Source organism: Mercenaria mercenaria, chromosome 3 (assembly GCF_021730395.1).
Source record: "Mercenaria mercenaria strain notata chromosome 3, MADL_Memer_1, whole genome shotgun sequence".
NCBI lineage: Eukaryota > Metazoa > Mollusca > Bivalvia > Venerida > Veneridae > Mercenaria > Mercenaria mercenaria.
Window position 1 is genome coordinate 12,570,152 of NC_069363.1, and position 19,813 is coordinate 12,589,964.

Below are 19,813 nucleotides of genomic sequence, written 5' to 3' on the forward strand. Positions count from 1 at the left end.
TAACGAGGATATGACTATGCATGAAATGGTTTCACAGAAAGTCAGTCCGCACAGAGCAGGACGTCTGAATCGCTGCGTATTCATTTCGCTCTTGCATTGTCAAATATGTTAGCAAAATTTGCAAGAATCTTCATTCTGAAGCAGAATTCCGGCAGTATTAATAAGCCATAGATAAAGATATGATAAATTCAACTAAATTGAATATTTGCCATTTATAAATCTAAGTTTCAGACATCCAACGTTGACGAATATACGGCCTAAGGTTTAATCTGTCTGACTTGACTGACATTGTCTACTATGACCCTAATTATTGTCCTAACATAGTTTCTTAGTCTCAGGTCCTACTGTTTAATCTCTTTTCCCTAACAAATATGACACACGTTTCGCTGTATCAGTGTGATAACAACCGATCGACGTAGTTGGAAGACACCTTGCGTCGTACATGACTCTCAATTTCCCTTTGGATTTTATTAAGTAGGCTGTGGGTGATAGATTTTTCATTTACATAGAATTTAAAGTCACATTGAGAAAAAAATAAAAAGTTGATTTTATTCATCGTTTCAAAGGCATCTCAGTCGTTTTACTGCTTAATTTGTATGCATGCACGTGTGTGCGTATGAATAAACGCGTGCGTGTGCTTGTTTGCCTTTTACATGACTCCTGTGACAATGTTTTAAAGGACTCCATTTTTACCAAAAGTGAGTTAGTTCCGATATATACTTTGGACGTTATCAAGTGTCCGCCATGTTGGTAGACTGAGTGTCGCTAAAACTTTGATGCAAAATATCGTATAATCAAATGTTTTAAAGACAAACGCCATTTCTAAAAAGTATTTAACATAGTCGGACCATTAAACGTTAGGTACATAAATTATGCAAGAAAGAGCACAGCCTCCATCATGTTCATATTCACGCGAACCTTGTGTAGTTGCAATACGCTTGATTTGACATTTTCTTTTTTGCCACGGAAGGGTATGAGGGCTTCTTCTGTAATATTTGCTATTTAATGATAAATTCAAAAATCTCAGGGACATGGCTATTAGTTTTGGTCGAACCTTAGGGCATATATCCTTGTAAAAAAAGATGCTCTACATTTTTTTGTATGAAATAAACCTGGTGGAGAGAATACCAAGGTCCCTGCTGGTGATGGAACCCCAGACCTCGTGATTAATAGGCGGACACTAACCATGCTGTTAAAGGGTTAACCAAACAGTACGGCTGTTGGAAAGAGGCCAGTAAACCTACCAGGCCTAGGATATCGATGTTTTACAGACATTCTGCAAATATCTGGATTGAAGTGATAGTCGATTTTCAGGCCACTTCCAGCAGTCTCATGGTTGGATTAACCCTTTATCGACGTGATTAGAGTGTCTCACAGATCACGAGGTGCTGAATATGGTCTCCGGTACGGACCGTGTCATTTTCTCCTCACGAATTACTTTAATGGTGTCAGATATGTTAGACCGACCGGCGGTGAGCACGATGGGTTACGGTGCTGGTTAGCTCTGAAAAAGTAAAGGGAGAAGTGCCACTTCCAACAGCCTTGCTCTCGGGTTTACGCTTAACCGGCGTGGTTAGAGTGCCTGCCTACGAATCACGAAGTCCGGAGTTTGATCCCTGGTAGAGACCGTGGTATTTTCTCCCCCAGGTTTACTTTAGGACAGTCCGTAAATTTAAATATTTTCCAGTCTATTTGTCTGCTTTAAAAAATGAGATTTGTTCTGAAAAGTTCGATACAGAACAAACATGAATGACTAAGGATTAGGACTTACAAAGGACATATTTTTTTTTTAAATCATTATGTTTTAAATAGCTAATACACATGCTTGTCTTTTCCAAAGCTGTGTTATAACTGATACCTATGAATTACTGAAACAATTGTTAAACTTGTATTTACATATCTGCTATCTTGCCATTATTTATTACTTTGTATGTATATTGAAGATATGCTGATGGATTTTGTTTGATTTATTGCATAATAAAGACTCTTCTTCTTCTTCTATGTTTTAGGACCATTCGTTAGACTTATATGTTAACCTCACTGTTATTATCCCTCGCAGATACATCATGGAAACAGAAAATGAAACTGGTTTCGAATATCAACATAATTATGGATGCACATAAATATTTTTGCTTGAAGAAATATTTTATTTTGCAGATTTCAGCTAATTAGCTCGCTATTTATGTTCACACAGACCAACAAATATAAATGTCATAAACATAGTTATATACAGTTTTAAACGTAACAAAATTACAGGCACATTGACAGAAATATGGCACATTTTACCATCCGGCAATACGATGTGAGCCTTTAAGAACACTTTGATATTACATACTAGTAGTATATTGAACTAACCAAGTGAGTGAAACAGACATAACAAATCTGCGACATATGTCAAAGGATGTAGGCGCTGAAACTGACTGTATCCCTGTCTGTAACAGACCAAAAACGTTCCTGGTGTAAGCAAGAGATACTCAGAGTATAGATACGGGCATTTAGTATTGTAAAATTTAAGATGGACACCATCTTTTAACATGAATAAGTTAGCTCTAAATACAACACTTTCTATTTCCAGTTTATTTATTTGTGTCATTCTGCGAATATAGTCCACCTCACAAAGGCAACTTTCCATTCTAGTAAACGCGTGGTCGTTATAAACGGGTTTGACTCCACCTTGCTATAAAAGCCAGTGCAATTTAGCACTGGGCATGGCAATAATATGCATGATTGTCAGACGCTTGCTGTTGTCAGTTGGAAGAAGGTAACTTGTTAATGGTTGTTGTCAGTTGGTGGAAGGCAGAGTTCATGGTTGTCAAACTCATGCTGTTGTCAGTTGGTGGAAGGCAGAGTTCATGGTTGTCAAACTCTTGCTTTTGTCAGTTGGTGGAAGGCAGAGTTCATGGTTGTCAAACTCTTGCTGTTGTCAGTTGGTTGAAGGTAGAGTTCATGGTTGTCAAACGCTTGCTGTTGTCAGTTGGTAGAAGGTAGAATTCATGGTTGTCAAACGCTTGCTATTGTCAGATGGTGAAAAATAGTGTTCATTGTTGTCAAACGCTTGCTGTTGTCAGTTGGTGGAAGGTAGAGTTCATGGTTGTCAAACGCTTGCTGTTGTCAGATGGTTGAAGTTAAGTTCATGATCATAATCAGTAGCACAAATTGACAGGTGTTTCATTTTGTCGGTGTGTGAAGATTATGGTGGTGCTGATTTCGGATGTCACCGCCCGGTGGACACCTGAAAAATATAAAGACAATGTTAAGTATTGTTCATAGGTAATTAAATCATTATTATATACTGATTAACTTGTTTAGTTCGAAGAGGCGGTAAACAAATGAAAGGACAGCTTAGGCAATACAGCCAAACCTGTGTGAAAGGACCATGCTTGGGAAGCCAGGAAGTGGTTTTCTTTATTAACAATGTTAAATACACTGCAACTATCGAAATCTAACATGAAACTACACATGTAATTTTTTTCATAGGCAGGTAATCTCTGCTCACAGATGGTTTTATACATGTTAAAGGAAACATTACACGTACATACCTGTCAAAGAGTCCTGAATATCTTAAAGCGTGCGAATACCAAAAATCCTGCATGGAGTTATCGTGTAATCCCATACCACTAAAAAAGGGCGGCATCACTGGTGGCCCACATGAGGCGTTCTGACGAAGTCGCCGGTTCAGATCTGCAGCCACAGTATCGTTTATTGGCATATGATTGTAATATCTTAATCCAGCGTTGCTTCCAGTCTTCCGTAGTTCTTTGCGCCATTTAGCTCGTCTGTTTTGAAACCATACCTTAAATAAATGAAACGGTTTCGAGAAATGCAAAAAAGTCATTATCATTATCTGGAAGGTGAATTTCGTAATTTGGAGAAGTAACAAGTTTCCTCAGGCCTTAAACAAGTGAAGGAGTTTAATTAGAAGTTTGCAATTCACACTTTTAAAGTAGTTTCTGATATCTGGAAGCATTGAAAATTAAAAGGGTAGATTTCTTAGAAGCATAGAGCACAGCAAACACAGCCAGAGTCACATATCGCAGAGTAATCCCTCCACAAATAGAAACTGTGGTGGCAATATATAGCTTACGAGTTGCTTCAAATATCCACCAGCAAGTATATTTAATTATGTGAAAAATCGGGATCGGGAAATAAAAGGATGAATACTCAAAGGGGAAAGCGCGAGTTACCCTAAGCACATCAGTACAGGCATGGACACTCACGCACGCACGCACGCACGCACCCAAACACTCACTAACTGACATGCATATAGTAAAACAGTGTAATAGTTAAGACAAAACGATCAGACAAAGGAAGGCAGTGGGGCACTGGCTAAGAACGACCAGTTGCAAGCTCAAACCAGTATTTGTTGGACACCTAACCTCACGAAAAGTTAAAAAGAAAAGTTGTGGTTGGGGTCTAAGAAAGCAATACCACCAATATACCAGACAATACACATAACATATGATAAGAAAAGGACAAAAAGCATATCGAAAATAAGGGGATCGCCTTGGAATGTTCAAGGAAACTAGTTCGGGACATGCTAGCCTCGCACTTACACTGTCTGCACCTAGTTGGACAAGACAGAGCAAATAAAACAATGTGCCGCTGATAAAATCTCTAACAGTGCTGATATATAAAGTAAAATGTATAGATAGGGTCGATTCATAATGTATTCAACAATTTGTCTGAAGTCTGAGCAAAACAAAATTCCACTTTCTCCATTTAGGAGAAATGCATCAGCGATTCTCGTACTAAAGCGAGTATATCTGTCGAGCATCAACACCAAGCATGCACTGTGCTGTGCAATTTTGCATTGTATCCTCTTTTAATAACAGATTTTTACAAATATTTGATTGAAGAAAGTAATATGTTTAATTTTCCGTAGTTTATAAATTACATCCCCATAGCACGAGGTGTGTAAGACCAATAGTTAGAAGTGTTATATTTCTTAAAAAATTTGAACGACCTTTGGTTTTGTAATATCGGTAGATCTGTTGTAATATTTGTTTGGTGATATAAAGATTTCTATGATTAAAATCCTCTAACTTTGAGCAAGCTTTTGCAAAATAAATTAGTTGTAGTATAGACAAAACAAATTAGTTGTGGTATAGACACCGTATGGATGGTGTTGCTCAAGTGGGGAAACAATTTCAGAATTGAAATCATTCTAATAAAAACCAAGAAAGCGCATTGAAACGTCAATACAGCAAGCCTGGGTAGACAGATATTGGTTGGATATCATCTAATATATGTGTATATATCTACCAATAAAATATACACCAAGAAAAAGACGACACACCTTGTGAATTATTTCTGCATTTACCCTTTAAAATGAATCTCAATTTAGTATCCTTGAAATGATCGCTGAGTCCTGCAGTCTGAATGGTCTGATGGAACACCGTAAAACCATGCAATAAAATAATATAATATTTCGTTTGATTTCAAAAACTTAGAAATACCAATAACATGTGTACCTGTACTCGAGCCTCGCAAAGGTTTATCTTGGTGGCCAGTTCCTCTCGCACAAAGATGTCGGGATAATGTGTCCTCGCAAATAGCTCTTCAAGTGCTGCCAGTTGACATGGTGTAAACGACGTCCGCTGACGCCTCTGTAATAAATTATAGGTTGAACCAATTTCTTAAGAGTTCTATTACACATACAGAGTACATTCTGTTTGAATACTCATAATGTTGGTTATTTAAGAAATAATCAGTTTCCAAACGTGGTTTATCGTAGAATAACCCGAGTTTTTCGTTCTTATGCGTAAGAATATATCACGAAGGCCGTAGGCCTGAGTGATATATTGTTTCGCATAAGAACGAAAAACTCGGGTTATTCTACGATAAAGCACACTTTGGAACTTATTATTTCGATTCTAACACGACATACTATTATCAACAGTGTTAGAAAGAATGGTAACTACTTTTTACTATCGTGCTACGCATCTGGATCGGATGACGTCATTGCACGCGAGTGGTTTATTGCAAAATAACCCGAGACAGATTTTACTCTACATGTATGTAGGTTATTTGCTGGTCGTGTTAGAATTTCTATTCTAATATGCTTGTCTCTGTTAAAGGTCAGAGACCACCAATTCAAAATAGTACAGGGAACTTACTGGGAATGAGGTAAGTGTATACCTGGGAATAAGGTAACGTCTGTGCGTTCTGCTTGGTCAGTCATGTAAACAAACCCAGGAAGTGATTATTTTTTCAAAATTGATATTTTTTTCACTGCATTTACAGTATTTTATTATAGATCTACATTTTGACAAAATTTGCTACATTTTATGTGTATTGGAAAAAAGTTGTATCAAATGAATTTCTCCCGCCACGTCAATGATGTAAACAGGGGTCATCTCATTCACACGAAAATTACTTAAATAAAGTATCACTATTCATATGTTTATCGTCCAATATTTTGGTTCTTGTAAAACTTGTAATTAGATATACGTTTCGATGTATGGAAGGCCGTACACGCCATAATGTTACAATGTAAGTCTATGGGAAAACAATTGTAGGTCTCTAACCTAAAACACTCTTACGCTAGAATGACGTCACGTTCACGTGCGGTGACGTCATTTTTTTTGTTGCGACCAAGAAAAAGCGCTTATATATTTTACCGAGTGTTTGAGATTACGGGCATATTAGAATCGAAATAATTTAAAGCACAAGAGTGCTTTAACACTTTTTATACACTCGGGTGGTAGGTAATACGTCGTTCAAGATCAAGACAAGATCATAAACACTGCCGTACTGTACCTACAACAATCTGTTTCTGTAGGAGAAGACCTCTATAAGCTGTTGCTTTCGGCTCTGATCCTTTTTCAGGCATGATCTGATGTACCAAGTATCATGAATTGTAAATATTGCAATTTTGTTTGAAATAAACTATGTTTAAACTAATACGTCGTTCAAATAATTTCACTCGGGCTGCGCCCTGGTGAAATTATTGCGCCCGACGTATAACCACCCATCGTGCTTAAATAGTGTTAAGGCATTCTTTTGCTATAAATTATTTCTTAAATACTACATGAGCTTGTTAGCTCCATGAGCGTTTTCCAGAAACTGTAATATAGATATATTTCTTATATATTCGTAATTTTTGCCAAATCGCCAGAAACACTACAGTCTATGCTAACTGATGTTGAAAATTACTGCAATTTGTGGGGTTTGAAAATTAACAAATCAAAAACAAAAGCATTTACATGATCTACGGTAATGTGATAGAAACAATGACCTCTTTCAAATATCTAGGTATGACATAAATGGTAACTGGTATCGCACTCAGAAATGTATCGCTCAACACGCATCTTTTGCGCTGTATAACCTATTCTGCATTTTCAATAATGTAGAATTACCAATAAATCAAAAAATGTAAATTGTTTGATATACTCGTGTCTTCAATTCTCAATTTTGGATCAGAAGTATTAGGTATACACGAAGCCACTGATGTTGAGGCTATTCACACCAGATATTTACGACGCATATTAGGTGTAAAAAAATCAACCAATTTAGCAGCACTTTATGGAGAACTTGGAAGAATCCCCTTATCAGTCCTTCGAAAAATAAACATGACCAAGTACTGGATAATCTTTTTTAAACAAAATGACCCAGCACTTGTAAAAACAATTTATATGATGCAAAAGAAAAAGATGCTGATTTTAATTCTACATATAGTGGACAGAACTGGGCCTTCCAAATTAAAAATATTTTACAAGAACATGGTTTATTATATGTACGGAATCAAAAGTCTGAATCTGAAATTCCTTTTGAGGTAATTAAGAAAAGAATTATTGACAACTTTTTACAAAAATGGTATTCTGATATTAACAATTCTAATCGGTTACAGTCATACCGTATCTTTAAATCTGAATTTCAACTAGAAGAATATTTGAAAGCACTTACTGATAATAATTTGTTTTTATAATTTTCTGTCTATACGCATTGTTAATAGACTACCTACAACATTTTTAATAAAGCTTTGACGTCGACGTCGTTTATAAATAGAGAATATTAGGTTACTGTCTGATAAATTTAAATTCATTAGGCGAGTTGAAGAAATTATATTAGGCGAGGCTCTGCCGAGCCTTATATTTGTTCTTAGACGAGCCGAATAAATTTAATTTTTTTTTCAGACAGTAATCTAATATTCTATTTATCCTACCTGTTCAGAAAATTTGGAAAAAATCGTTGGAAAGAGCAACAGCGTGTAGACTTGACGTCATATAATATGACGTTTGCTAGTGTAATTCAGTTTGTGGAAAATTAAAAAAAATGCAATAACTTTTTTGTTTCTGGATAAAAACTTTTGACTTTACCACTTATTTTCTTAGTTAGAACATTTCCGATACAATGATAACAGTTTCAATGAAAAATTCGGAAAAAAAAATGTTTTCAAAATTTCCGGCTGAAGTGCTGTAAAAGTGAAAAATAGTAATAACTTTTTTGTTTCAGGATGAAAACCTTTGATTTAACCACTCATTTTCTAAGTTCAGACATTTCCAATACAATGGTGATGATTTAAATGCAAAATTTTGTTAAAATAAGTGATTTCAAAAGTTCCCGTAAAATGATATCTTAACACTGACTAGATAAAGCAGGCCGATATTGTGCTATATCTTATAAGAGGGTAGGATAAAGTATAGGAGACGTTGGTCAAATTACCTTGTTTATAATAGTTAAAGAAAGTTGACTTTTTTGATGTTTCGACAGGAAAAGCTAATATGTGACAAAAAGAATATTAGGCATACATTTTGTAACTTTCCACATTGAATTTATTAAACTCGTTAAATAAAACTGATAACTCGAATTTTATCATTTTATTCAACTCGTTTAATAAATTCAATATGAAAAGACACTCCTGTAATATCCTATATATATTTTTACATCAAAAAATTGTAATAATATCGGAAAATCATTTCATTTTTATTATGTAACAAGATACAATACTTATAAGTTATTTGTTTTGTATCGGGAAATATGCACGAGTTCTTCAGTGGAAATATTGCGCGACTTTAGGAGCGCAATATTCTTCCACTGAAGAACGAGTGCATATTTCTCGATGCAAAGATAATAACCTTTTTATTACATACACATCTACACGTATAAATATAATGCAACTATCATAAATTTGTTCAATAGCCTAAATAGGACTGACAATACTGAACTAAATAGAAAAAAAATAGTGCAACAGCACACACTGAATTACATCACGCACCCGATATGAAATTCAGGCGTCAGTGTATGGAAAAATATTGACGTTTCCGGTACCAGTGTAACTTAACGGGGAATAAAAACGAGTATGTAATAAGAAAGTATATTTGACCAATAGAAAGACAATGAGTGAATATCCATTTTTTCAATGATAAGTAATGATATTATGTGTTAACAAATTTTTAGTCAATGAAGAAGGACTTTCTGTTTGCGATACTGGCCTCAATACATTTTCGACGAAATACATACGCTCTTCATCTGCGATTCCAAGCATGGTATTTTCTTCACATTTACTACAAATGTGTAATATGTCAAAAATAATGACTTAATAAATCTAGTTACAAAACCTCTTTTTTAACATACACATGTATTGCACAATTTTCTTTGAATATTCAAAAAATGATACAATGACATCGCATATATTGAGAATGCATTCTTAGAAACTCAGGAAGGGGACCTCCTTGGCCGGGTAGTTATGACAGTAGCAGAAACACTCTTTCTCTGTTGGTTGAATCCCTTTTAGTGATGACGAGGAAACCACCCTTACGGAAGGTCGGTGGCAGTACCCATGCAGGTGTCAATTTCGACATGCAGAAATGCAAGAAGGAGCACTTAGGGTATCATTAAAAGTTGGAAGGCTATATGATATGAACTAAATCTTTTATTACAATCGAACAAGAGCGTGCAGCGATTTCTCTTTAATATTTTTACTTGTGTACATTTGTATTTCATGCGAAATACAGAGGCAGTCTTATACTGATGCTCTCTCTAGACGGACAAAGAAATCTTATGTTATTTTCTATAACATTAGTATGAACAGAGAAAGGATGGTGTGACGTTAAGAGTTTGACAAAAACTTACTTTATTTAATAAATAATTCCAATTTTATAAACAGTAGTGTATTTTTATTTTCCTCTTTGTAAAATTCTTGCTCTTAAAAAGTTTTGACATTTTTTTGAATTTACAGGAAAATGTTGTGTTTACGCTATTTTAAATATCGTGAATGGCAAAGAAAATTTACGACTATTTGTTGTCAATAATTACTGAAATTTACGAGCAAATATACCGTTTTGTTGGGTTCACCTTTTTAGGTCATATGAAGACTTTCCAGTTTGTATGTTGGAGGAAGACCCCATGTGCCTTTCCGGGCATTATTTCTTCACGGGCGGGCACCATCGACTTCAAGTGCGTGTACCTGGGTAGAACCATTGACCTTCCGGAAGCCAGTTTCCTCGCATAGATTACTTGTACATCCCAAGCGACATTTGGGAACCATACGATGGTACGTTGATGGGCAAGTAACTGGGACCCAACAATCTTAACCTCCCGGCCAGGGAGACTCCTCGAAAATACCGACTCACTGTTTTTTGAAGTTATCACACGTTGAGTTTATTAGAATGATATATAGTACAAGTGCTGTTGCCTTACGTTTTAAAGGATTAAAGGAAACACCTTATTTGTTTAAAACAACAAACATTAACCAGTGGATCACTGTTATTTTCTGATGATTCATTTCCAGTTGTAGTTTTTATTCATTTATATTAATACAGATATTATTTATTTCTATAATATATACCATCCATTGTCATGCAATTACGTCACCTAAAACCGTTTTCAAGATTTGGCATTAATGAGGAAAAAAACCTATGCACGCCGGTGCTCGTGTTAAAATTCTGCTATTCAACCAATAAGTTGATTTCCAAAATAATCAGCATATCTGGTAAAATGAAAACATCCACGTCTGATAAATTATCAGACGTTTAAGTTGGCGACAGCACGAGACGAGTACCTTTTTCTTTTCTTCCTCTTTATATTATTCGTTGCTTTGTATTTTCTACAAAAATTTAAAAAAAAACAACTAAGAAAATTAAAAACCACGGAATGACTACCATCTATATTATGAAATTATATATGTGCATATTTATGTATATGTATGAACATTTTACTTACTGAAATTGTTTATATATAATAATATGTTATCGCAAGGTCAATATGTGGATGACTTAATTCTCCGATCCCTTTTATACTAATTAAGAAAACAATAAACGGGATTACCACCAGGGCCTCAAACATTAAAAAAAAACAAAAAAAACATGCTGATTAGCTATAATTTTATAATATGTTTCTTTTTTCTTGAAGTACTTTCTTCGAAAGCAATTTTTAATCATTCGCAATATTATTTATGACACAAGAAACTATTTTCAGTCAACTTGTCACGATTGGTTCGAACTGAAATTGAATTTATTGCTGAGGCGCTAGCTTTATATATCCCATCAATTCACAGTGACCATCTCTCACTTTTCTGAAGAAGTTTCAGAATAACTCTTCCATACTCATCTAGTCTGTCTTTTAATGATTTGTACTCTTGTATTTTAATTTCATAGTACTTCTGTTCTTTTCTTGACTGTACATTTGAAAATCAGTTTTCTCCTATATGACGCTTCATATTTTATTTATTTTGTTACTCCAATTTACAAAATGAATGCCTTTCTTTCCTTTACGATCTCATAGATATGTTTTTGTCTTTAATTTTGCTTTAAATACAAAATGAATACACGTATACATGTATTTATTTTCCTTTATTTTATGTCTAACCGGTCTACATACAATACTGTTTATTGTGAAGTTAACATGTTACCGAAACAAAATATCAAACTACACAAGAAGCTTGGCTTTCTACTACTCTTAATATTGTATATTTCAGGAAAGAATGTTAAACTAGCTTAAAGCTTTCTACTTGATCCTTTTTGTACCTTACATTTATTGCAATATAGTGTTTAGGCTACATCAAACTTAACAAAAGAATTCTCTGATGTTCAGTTTTTCCAAGATAAAAAAGTTCAAATGAATTGTGACTGTATTTGAACCACTTTTAAGTTTCCCCCTCTACCGAAAAAAAAAAACAAAAAAAAAAAAAAAAAAAACAGCAGTATTGGTGTCATTTTCATTGAAGAAGAACGCGGTGTTGTGCCCGCATTGGGATCCGATCCATCAGGAATTAACGACCTCCCGGTACGGTTACAGGTGACGTGCGCACCAAGTCTTTTACGTTAAGAAACATGTTTTTGCAAGTAAAAATAAAAGTAATTTGTGCCTACAACACTTTTTACTTATCTTATTTCTTAAAATATTTTTCTCGTCATAAAATATACGTAATTATAAGGCGTGTTTTATGCATTTTTGCTAAACAGAATTTGATGTAAGAAGAACATGATCTTTTTAACAAAATCCCCAAATTAGACATATTCAGTAGATGCATTTCTTACATATTTCTTTTTACATTGAGCTATTGAAATATAACAGTGATATACATCTTGTAATTTATGCCAAAACATATTACTCATTTATTTGATATTATTCATTAATACTAGTCACTAGGATGGAATACAAAATGGATAAAATCCGGTTAAAACCGTCGAAAAAATAAATAAAAAGATACAGAAGAAAAAAGTAGATAATCAGGAAAAAAATATACGAAAATAATCAAATGTGTACACACTACCTGTCTCGAATGGTTGGTGATAAACTGTTGAAGGTCCAGCTTTCCTATCGTTTTGTCTGTATCAAGTTTATTGTGTTCTCTGTTTTCATCTTTTGTCCCTTTTGATCCCGCTGCTAAATCTGGAATAAATCCACTTATAAAATTGAGTGTGTACGAATGCATGAAATTTCTGACCAGTTATGTTAATTTTGAACACGAAAATTTTTGACTTTTTTGAGCTGTATAATATATATTACAGTAAAAAAAGAAAAGAAATATTTATCAAATTCTGTTATGCATTTAGCTTTAAAGATACTATAATAGTCCATGACTTCTAATATAAATCGGCGGTCCATAGTTTGTGCTACTGACCGGTCTATTGCTCAACACCAAAAGTAAAAAAGAAGAAAAAAAAAGAAAAAAAAAAACAATAAAAAATCAAAAGATGACGATACACGATAGATGAGTTAAAACGTATATATTCAGTAAATGGTACATTTTTAGACCTACATAGAATTATGAATAATATACCAAACGAATGGAAAGAAAAGATAAAAAATAATAAAACAACTGTCCACAAATACAACGTAGATATTAACCCATACTTAAGATTACTTGTTAAAGATAAAAAGGGCAGTAGCTCTTTTTATAATACCATTACAAGAATTAAGGAAATATACATACCAAATAAATGGAACCAAACATTAAAACATATCTCAGAATTAGAATTTAAATTATTTTGCAAAAATATAGAAACAATCAAGGAAGTCAAACTAAAAAAATTTCAATTTAAGATAAATCAAAATATTCTAGTAACTAAATCATTTTTGTATAAAATAAATAAAGTCGACAGCAATTTATGTTCATATTGTCGTCAACAACAAGAGACAATAGAACATTTGAATGTGCACATGTTAATAAGTTTTTATTTGACTTAAGTAATTGGGCAAAAGAAAGATTTAATATTGACATTAATTTACAGAAAAAAAAATCATTTTTTCGTATGATACCTGTACCAATCGAGCTGGAAATTATCTTGCTTTGCTTCTAAAGTATTATGTTTATAAAACAAAGTTTAAAGAAAACTGTTGTAGGTACCTCTCTATACCAATGTTCAAAGTTTATTTTAAAGATAAACTTATAAGTTTGAAATACATTTCAGCCTGAAATAATAAAATATCTGAATTCGAAAAGAATTGGTCTCAAGTTATCGAAACGATAGGTAACTAAGCAAAAATTAACAACAGAATTTAAGAAATAAAGCAAAGTAAAATATTTCCTAACCTGCCAAAATATCATCTTTAATAATACCAAAATATTGAAAAATTCCGATATTTTATTAATAGAACTAACCATAACTGTCTACTAAGAGTTATTAAGGGATTTTTCATTTCATTAAATCAGTTTCCCCCATTTTTCACTTTTTTCTTCCTCTTTTCTTTCTTTTTTTTTCTTAAACAACTTGAACATATTTCTGTTAAATATGTGCTCTTTTTTTCCTGTCTATATTTTTTTTTCTCATACACATTTCATCATATTTTCGTAAAATATTACCCCAATTGGTAAATTGCCTGATAACAAATGTCAATGATAATATACGACTTAAGATAGTATATGAAGTAGTTATAAAAATAAGTATACATAATAGATTACTAAAATTACATGTTGAACAATATGTCTTGATATTTACATTATTAATTCATGTAATTGTACGTTTGCATCATGTGTTTATATGTATCTATATATGTACGTTTGAAAAAAAAAATCAAAAGAAAAAAAAAGCGTCTTTGAAATTCATTTGAAATGTCATGTAATAAAACGCTTACTGAATGGCTTTTTGGCTATAGTAAAGAAAAAAATAGCTCAAGGACCTTTGGACCTCGGGCATCAGTGTATACATTTGTATTGTATACTTGATATTGTACAGCTGCGTATCAAAACCCATTGACTGTAATAAAGGATAAAAAATGGGTTATGAATTTTAAAAAGCTTTATGTGGATATCTGGAATAACCCATATGAAATTGAGTTTAAACATTTTATACATATATTTAGACAACGGAATATTGACTGTTATATTCAAGGTTGGCACGTATCTAAAGAAACTAGTATTGTGCTGGAGCTGTATAATCTTGCTTATGAAAATTACTTAGATTTATTACCATACAATTTGAGATTGTTTATAACTGGTCTGGACTTAGAATTTCTGCATATAGCCTTAGAATACATACTGGAAGATACGAAGAAATAGATTACAAAGTTTCAAATTTTCAAAATTTATTGGCAAATCGGCATAAATACAATACCTTTGGCCATTAAACAATTTAAATACAATACAGATGGGCAACATTTTTCATAATTTTGGTCCAGTACTTCAGTGCTCGTTCTTTACATTTAACAGTTAAAGAATATCTACCTAACTCACCGAGTACAGCTGCAATCGATGTTTGAGGTTTAACTCCAAGCAATTGTTTACAAAATTTAAGATGCAATCTATCAACTTCTTGTAATTGTAAATGCCCCATATCTCAGAACCATACAAGAGTATGGGAGATACCAACGAATCAAACAGTCTAAGTTTTGTTTTAACATCAAGGTTGATCTTATTAAATACCGAAAGCAAACTGTTGTAGGCTTTAAGTGCCTGTTCATGCAACATTTGTACAGCATATTTCATGTAACCAGTATAGTGGAATTTAATACCAAGATACGTAAAAGAATCAACAGTATCAATAGTTACATTATTGACAGTCCACACAAAATTATGTCTAGTTTTGCGTTTTTCAAATACACATATTTTAGTTTTGCTAACATTAATTTTTAACCCCCATTTCCAAGAATATTCGTATAAATTAGCTAACAAAGCTTGGAGACTGTTAGGATCAATTGTAAAAAGAGCAATATCATCAGCGAACAACAGCATATATTGACAATAATTCAATATCTTTATCACAAAGAAATGAACGTAATTGTCGGTGTTGCAATGAAAGGGATATAGAAGATGAATTTCATTTTATCATTGTATGTCCTTGTTACACAAATGTAAGGAAACAATATATTAAACGGTATTACTTTACACGACCAAGCATGCTTAAGTTTTTAGAACTGATACGAAGTAACAACAGAAATATACTATTCAATTAGCAATGTATTGTAAAATTGCCACGAATATTAGACCGTCCATTTTGAATACTTTACTGTAATATCACATTATCATGTTGTACGTTTATTTTTTTCTTTATAATACTGTTCATCTTGAGATAATTTGAAATGCTACAAAGATTGTATTTGACCTTCATATTTAGTTAAAAAGAATTTAAATTCTTATATGTTTGATGGTGTACTTTGTACAAGTCAAAATAAATTCTATGTTCTGTTCTGTTCTGTTCTTATTGTATACTTGGTATTGTACAGGAAGAAAGAGACAAAGGGTAGATACTGTTAAATATATACATGTAATACTATTTAATACATTTATTAAATATGATTTGCCTGTCAATAGTCAAAACTATTGCCCGAGATCCGAAAGAGGAGTGCTTATAGTATTGTTTAAAGTTTCAAAGTTTACTTCATTGGGCTAATAAGCCCTTGAGCGTCACTATACATGCACGACATACAGTGAACAGTAGAAAATTTACATAACATTACATTTAGGAGAATGTAACACTTTGTCAAAATTAGTTTATTATAGAAAATGTAAACTCTTTTTTGGAGATGAAAAATCTTAAGATACAATAACAAATGATAAATTAAGAAAATGTTTTGCATGTTTTCTCATAATCTGGAAAGTCGAATTTTGAAGATTTCATGGAACTCAAAGACATGAACGTATATGTAAAACGTGTAACTCCAACATGGTTGAATCCGAGTATCATTTTTGTTAAGCTGTCCAGCATATGCTATTTTAAGAAACAAATACCTTGGTCACTGTGCATGGCATAGTGTGCAGAAATTTGTCAACATTACGTCATCTACTAAAAGTAAATCTAGGTTATATAATACTGCAAAATATATAACCTTGAAACGGAAGCTGCTTCTACATATATATATATATATATATATATATATATATATATATATATATATATATATATATATATATATATATATATATATATATATATATATATATATATATATATATGTTATGTTTGTGTATATATGTAAAACATTCTTCAACTTTTGTAATTTAATTTTGCTTAAATGTATTTTATACAATGTTGTTGTATGCCTTGGCCATATACATCATTTAAAATTGTTAAACTGGCCAAAGGCATGATATATGCCGATTTGCCAAATAAAAACTAAAACTGAAACTGTATCAATAACAAAATATTATGCACTAATAAAACGGAAACAAAAGCTTAACATGTTGGCTATATTTTTATGCTTTTAATTAATCTTAAAAGGCAAAGAAACTCTAGTTAACGCTTGACAAAATTTACTTACTGAAAAGAAATCTAAGTATATTTTAAAATCAAATGAAGCAATATTTTTGTGGGAAAAAAACCTCTGCTAGAGTCATTTAATCTTATGCCATTTTATTTAGCATATTGATCTGATAAATTTTGTTTAACTAAATATAAAAATAAATCAGCATCACCAAAATTTTGTTCCAACCGCGCTTCATAAAATGCAAGCGTACATAGTAAAGTCATAACTATAGATTGACCGGCAAGGCATTCGATAAGTGTTTCAATAAGTGTTATTAAAACCAAATTTTTATTTTTTCGAGTGTTTATGCTGTCCATAAACGCAAAATCCCATGCAAAATTACATTAAAAGTGTCATATTTCACTAATCTCACAATACAGGAAAAAAGCTTTCAACGTAGATAATAATTTAAACCCATTCACAAGGAAGAAAGCAGACCAGCGGCTAAAATAATAAAATAAAAGCTATAAAGGTTCATTTTTCCCCGGCTATATAGCAACAAAGTCCTTCTCTTTATACAGTGTCCTTTTATACTTTTTATCACAACTTCCATGTAAATCATTCTATTAGCTACTAAATGTTTTCCTTCGGTATCCTTAAAACTCCTTTAAAGGTTAAAATGCAGATTTAAATATTAAAAAAGTACAGTTTGTATTCATATGTGAATTTAAGATGAATCGTTAGAACTACAACAAAAGTTTCCTCACATTTCTGTGCAATGTATTTTATTTATGCTTTTTTTAAACAATGGACTCAATCAATTTCTTTTCCCCTAGTCCCATTATTTTACAAATTCTATAACTTCAAAAGAAAATCAGAAGTAAAGAACTATATAAATAGTAAATGTAAAGATTTAAAAGAAATAAGTGGAAGATTACTAAAAGATATCAACTAATAACTTAATGAAGAAATAAAATAAAATAAAATATAAAACAAAATAAAATAAAATAAAATAAAATAAAAAAAAACAAAATAAAATAAATAAATAAATAAATAAATACATTACAGGAATACTGATTTTAGCGGGAAGCGTCGGCTGACAAAAAATAGTTAAAATTGTTTTGGTAAAATAGATATTTCCTTTAAGTTAAATACATTTTGATGACTATGTGAAATTCTTGAATATCAAAGATTTTTATAAATAAAATAAAATAGAAACTGCTACAAAGATGGATAAATACCAGGTAAAATTAAATCCATTTTGTTTCTCAGTGAATCAAGTAAGTTTCTCTTTCAAAAATGCGACTGACTATTTGAAGATCGTGAAAACTCAATTTCAGACGTGTTAATTTTGAACTAAATTATGTAACTTAACTTAGGTGTCATTTACTTCAGAAAATAATGTTTCTCAGAACTAATAAGTCACCTGAGCAGTTAACATTAAAGTCGTTTGTATCCCTATTTTCGCGTCATTTCCAATAGATTCAAAGATTATTACAAACGCATTTTACCGAATTGACACTATTAGCGGAAACAAATATTTAATTTAGCGCTTTGCCGTAGAACAAAGGTGTTGTATAGCGACTAATTTCATATATAATGCCAGCGATAAATGTGATACTTAACACATCTTTAATTAAACGTACTAATTTCAGGTCGTAGGGTTACTAGATCCATGAAACAGCGCGTTAATTATAATATCTTAAAATACCCTACTAGTCAGATCGGAACACAACACCATAAGAGAGTAGACATTTCCAAATACCAAACAATGCAACATCCGTACACTCGTGTACTCTTAGTCACTTAAAATTGTTGTAAAAGACGTTTAACCCGAACACATACACACACTTACTCAACATCCGTACTTATATTCATGTACTTACTCGGGCACTCATTCAACATCTGTACATTCATGTACTTACTTGGTCAGGTACTCAACATTAGTGCATTCATGTACTCACTCAACATCCACACACTCATGTACTCATTCGGTCACCTACTCAACATCTGTACATGTACTCATGTACCCACTTGGTCACCTACCTAAACATCCGTACATTTATGTACTCACTTGGTCAGTTACTCAGCATTTGTGCATTCATGTACTCACTCAACATCCACACACTCATGTACTCATTTGGTCACCTACTCAACATCTGTACATGTACTCATGTACCCACTTGGTCACCTACCAAAACATCCGTACATTTATGTACTCACTTGGTCAGTTACTCAGCATTTGTGCTTTCATGTACACACTCAGCATCCGTACACTCATGTACTCATTTGGTCATCTACTTATCATCTTCACATGTATTTATGTACCCACTCGGCTACTTACCTCAACATCCGTACATTCATGTACTCACTTGGTCAGTTACTCAACATTCGTGCATTCGTGTACTCACTCAATATCCATAGATGTATTCATGTAGTCACTTGGTCATTGTCAACTTTGTATAGTGTCATACCAGAGGAATTTTAGTCATAAATGATATTGAATATAGTACACATGATTTTATATTTTAATTCTTAATTAAGTTAATATGAATTTATAAGTTATATGGTATGTTTTTAAGGGGACGCATATTGCTACATTCACAGTTCATACAGCAATGCGGAAGGGGTGCATATTCAAGAAATCGATGGTGGGAAAATAAAAAACATATTCCTAAACTGATATAATACTGATGGACACCTGTAATATTCAGTATTTTGTGGATAAGGATGTGGTACTATGAAT

At 32.6% G+C, this 19,813-nt stretch overlaps 1 protein-coding gene across 2 annotated transcripts; it reads right to left on the reverse strand.

The window, feature by feature from the left end:
* Positions 1 to 2,137: 2,137 nt before the first annotated feature.
* LOC123523657 (aristaless homeobox protein-like) lies at positions 2,138 to 18,657 on the reverse strand. 2 transcript variants are annotated; one of them, XM_045301314.2, is made up of 5 exons: positions 18,309 to 18,657; positions 12,716 to 12,834; positions 5,472 to 5,606; positions 3,540 to 3,793; positions 2,138 to 3,232 (listed from the first exon to the last, which is right to left on the reverse strand). In XM_045301314.2, exons 1-5 carry the CDS (start codon positions 18,325 to 18,327, stop codon positions 3,169 to 3,171), a joined length of 591 nt encoding a protein of 196 aa, XP_045157249.1. In that variant the 5' UTR covers positions 18,328 to 18,657; the 3' UTR covers positions 2,138 to 3,168. The 2 variants fall into 2 exon arrangements, with proteins under 2 accessions (XP_045157249.1, XP_053395886.1); XM_053539911.1 differs by lacking the exon at positions 18,309 to 18,657 and having other exon boundaries at positions 12,716 to 13,472.
* Positions 18,658 to 19,813: the final 1,156 nt, after the last annotated feature.

Coding starts and splice junctions, on each gene's coding strand:
- LOC123523657 (XM_053539911.1), bottom strand. CDS start 12,877: ATGCATTCGTACACACTCAATTTTATAAGTGGATTTATTCCAGATTTA. Junction 5,607..12,715: donor TCACCAACCATTCGAGACAG/GTAGTGTGTACA, acceptor AATTTATTACAG/AGGCGTCAGCGGACGTCGTT. Junction 3,794..5,471: donor TTTGCGAGGCTCGAGTACAG/GTACACATGTTA, acceptor CATTTATTTAAG/GTATGGTTTCAAAACAGACG.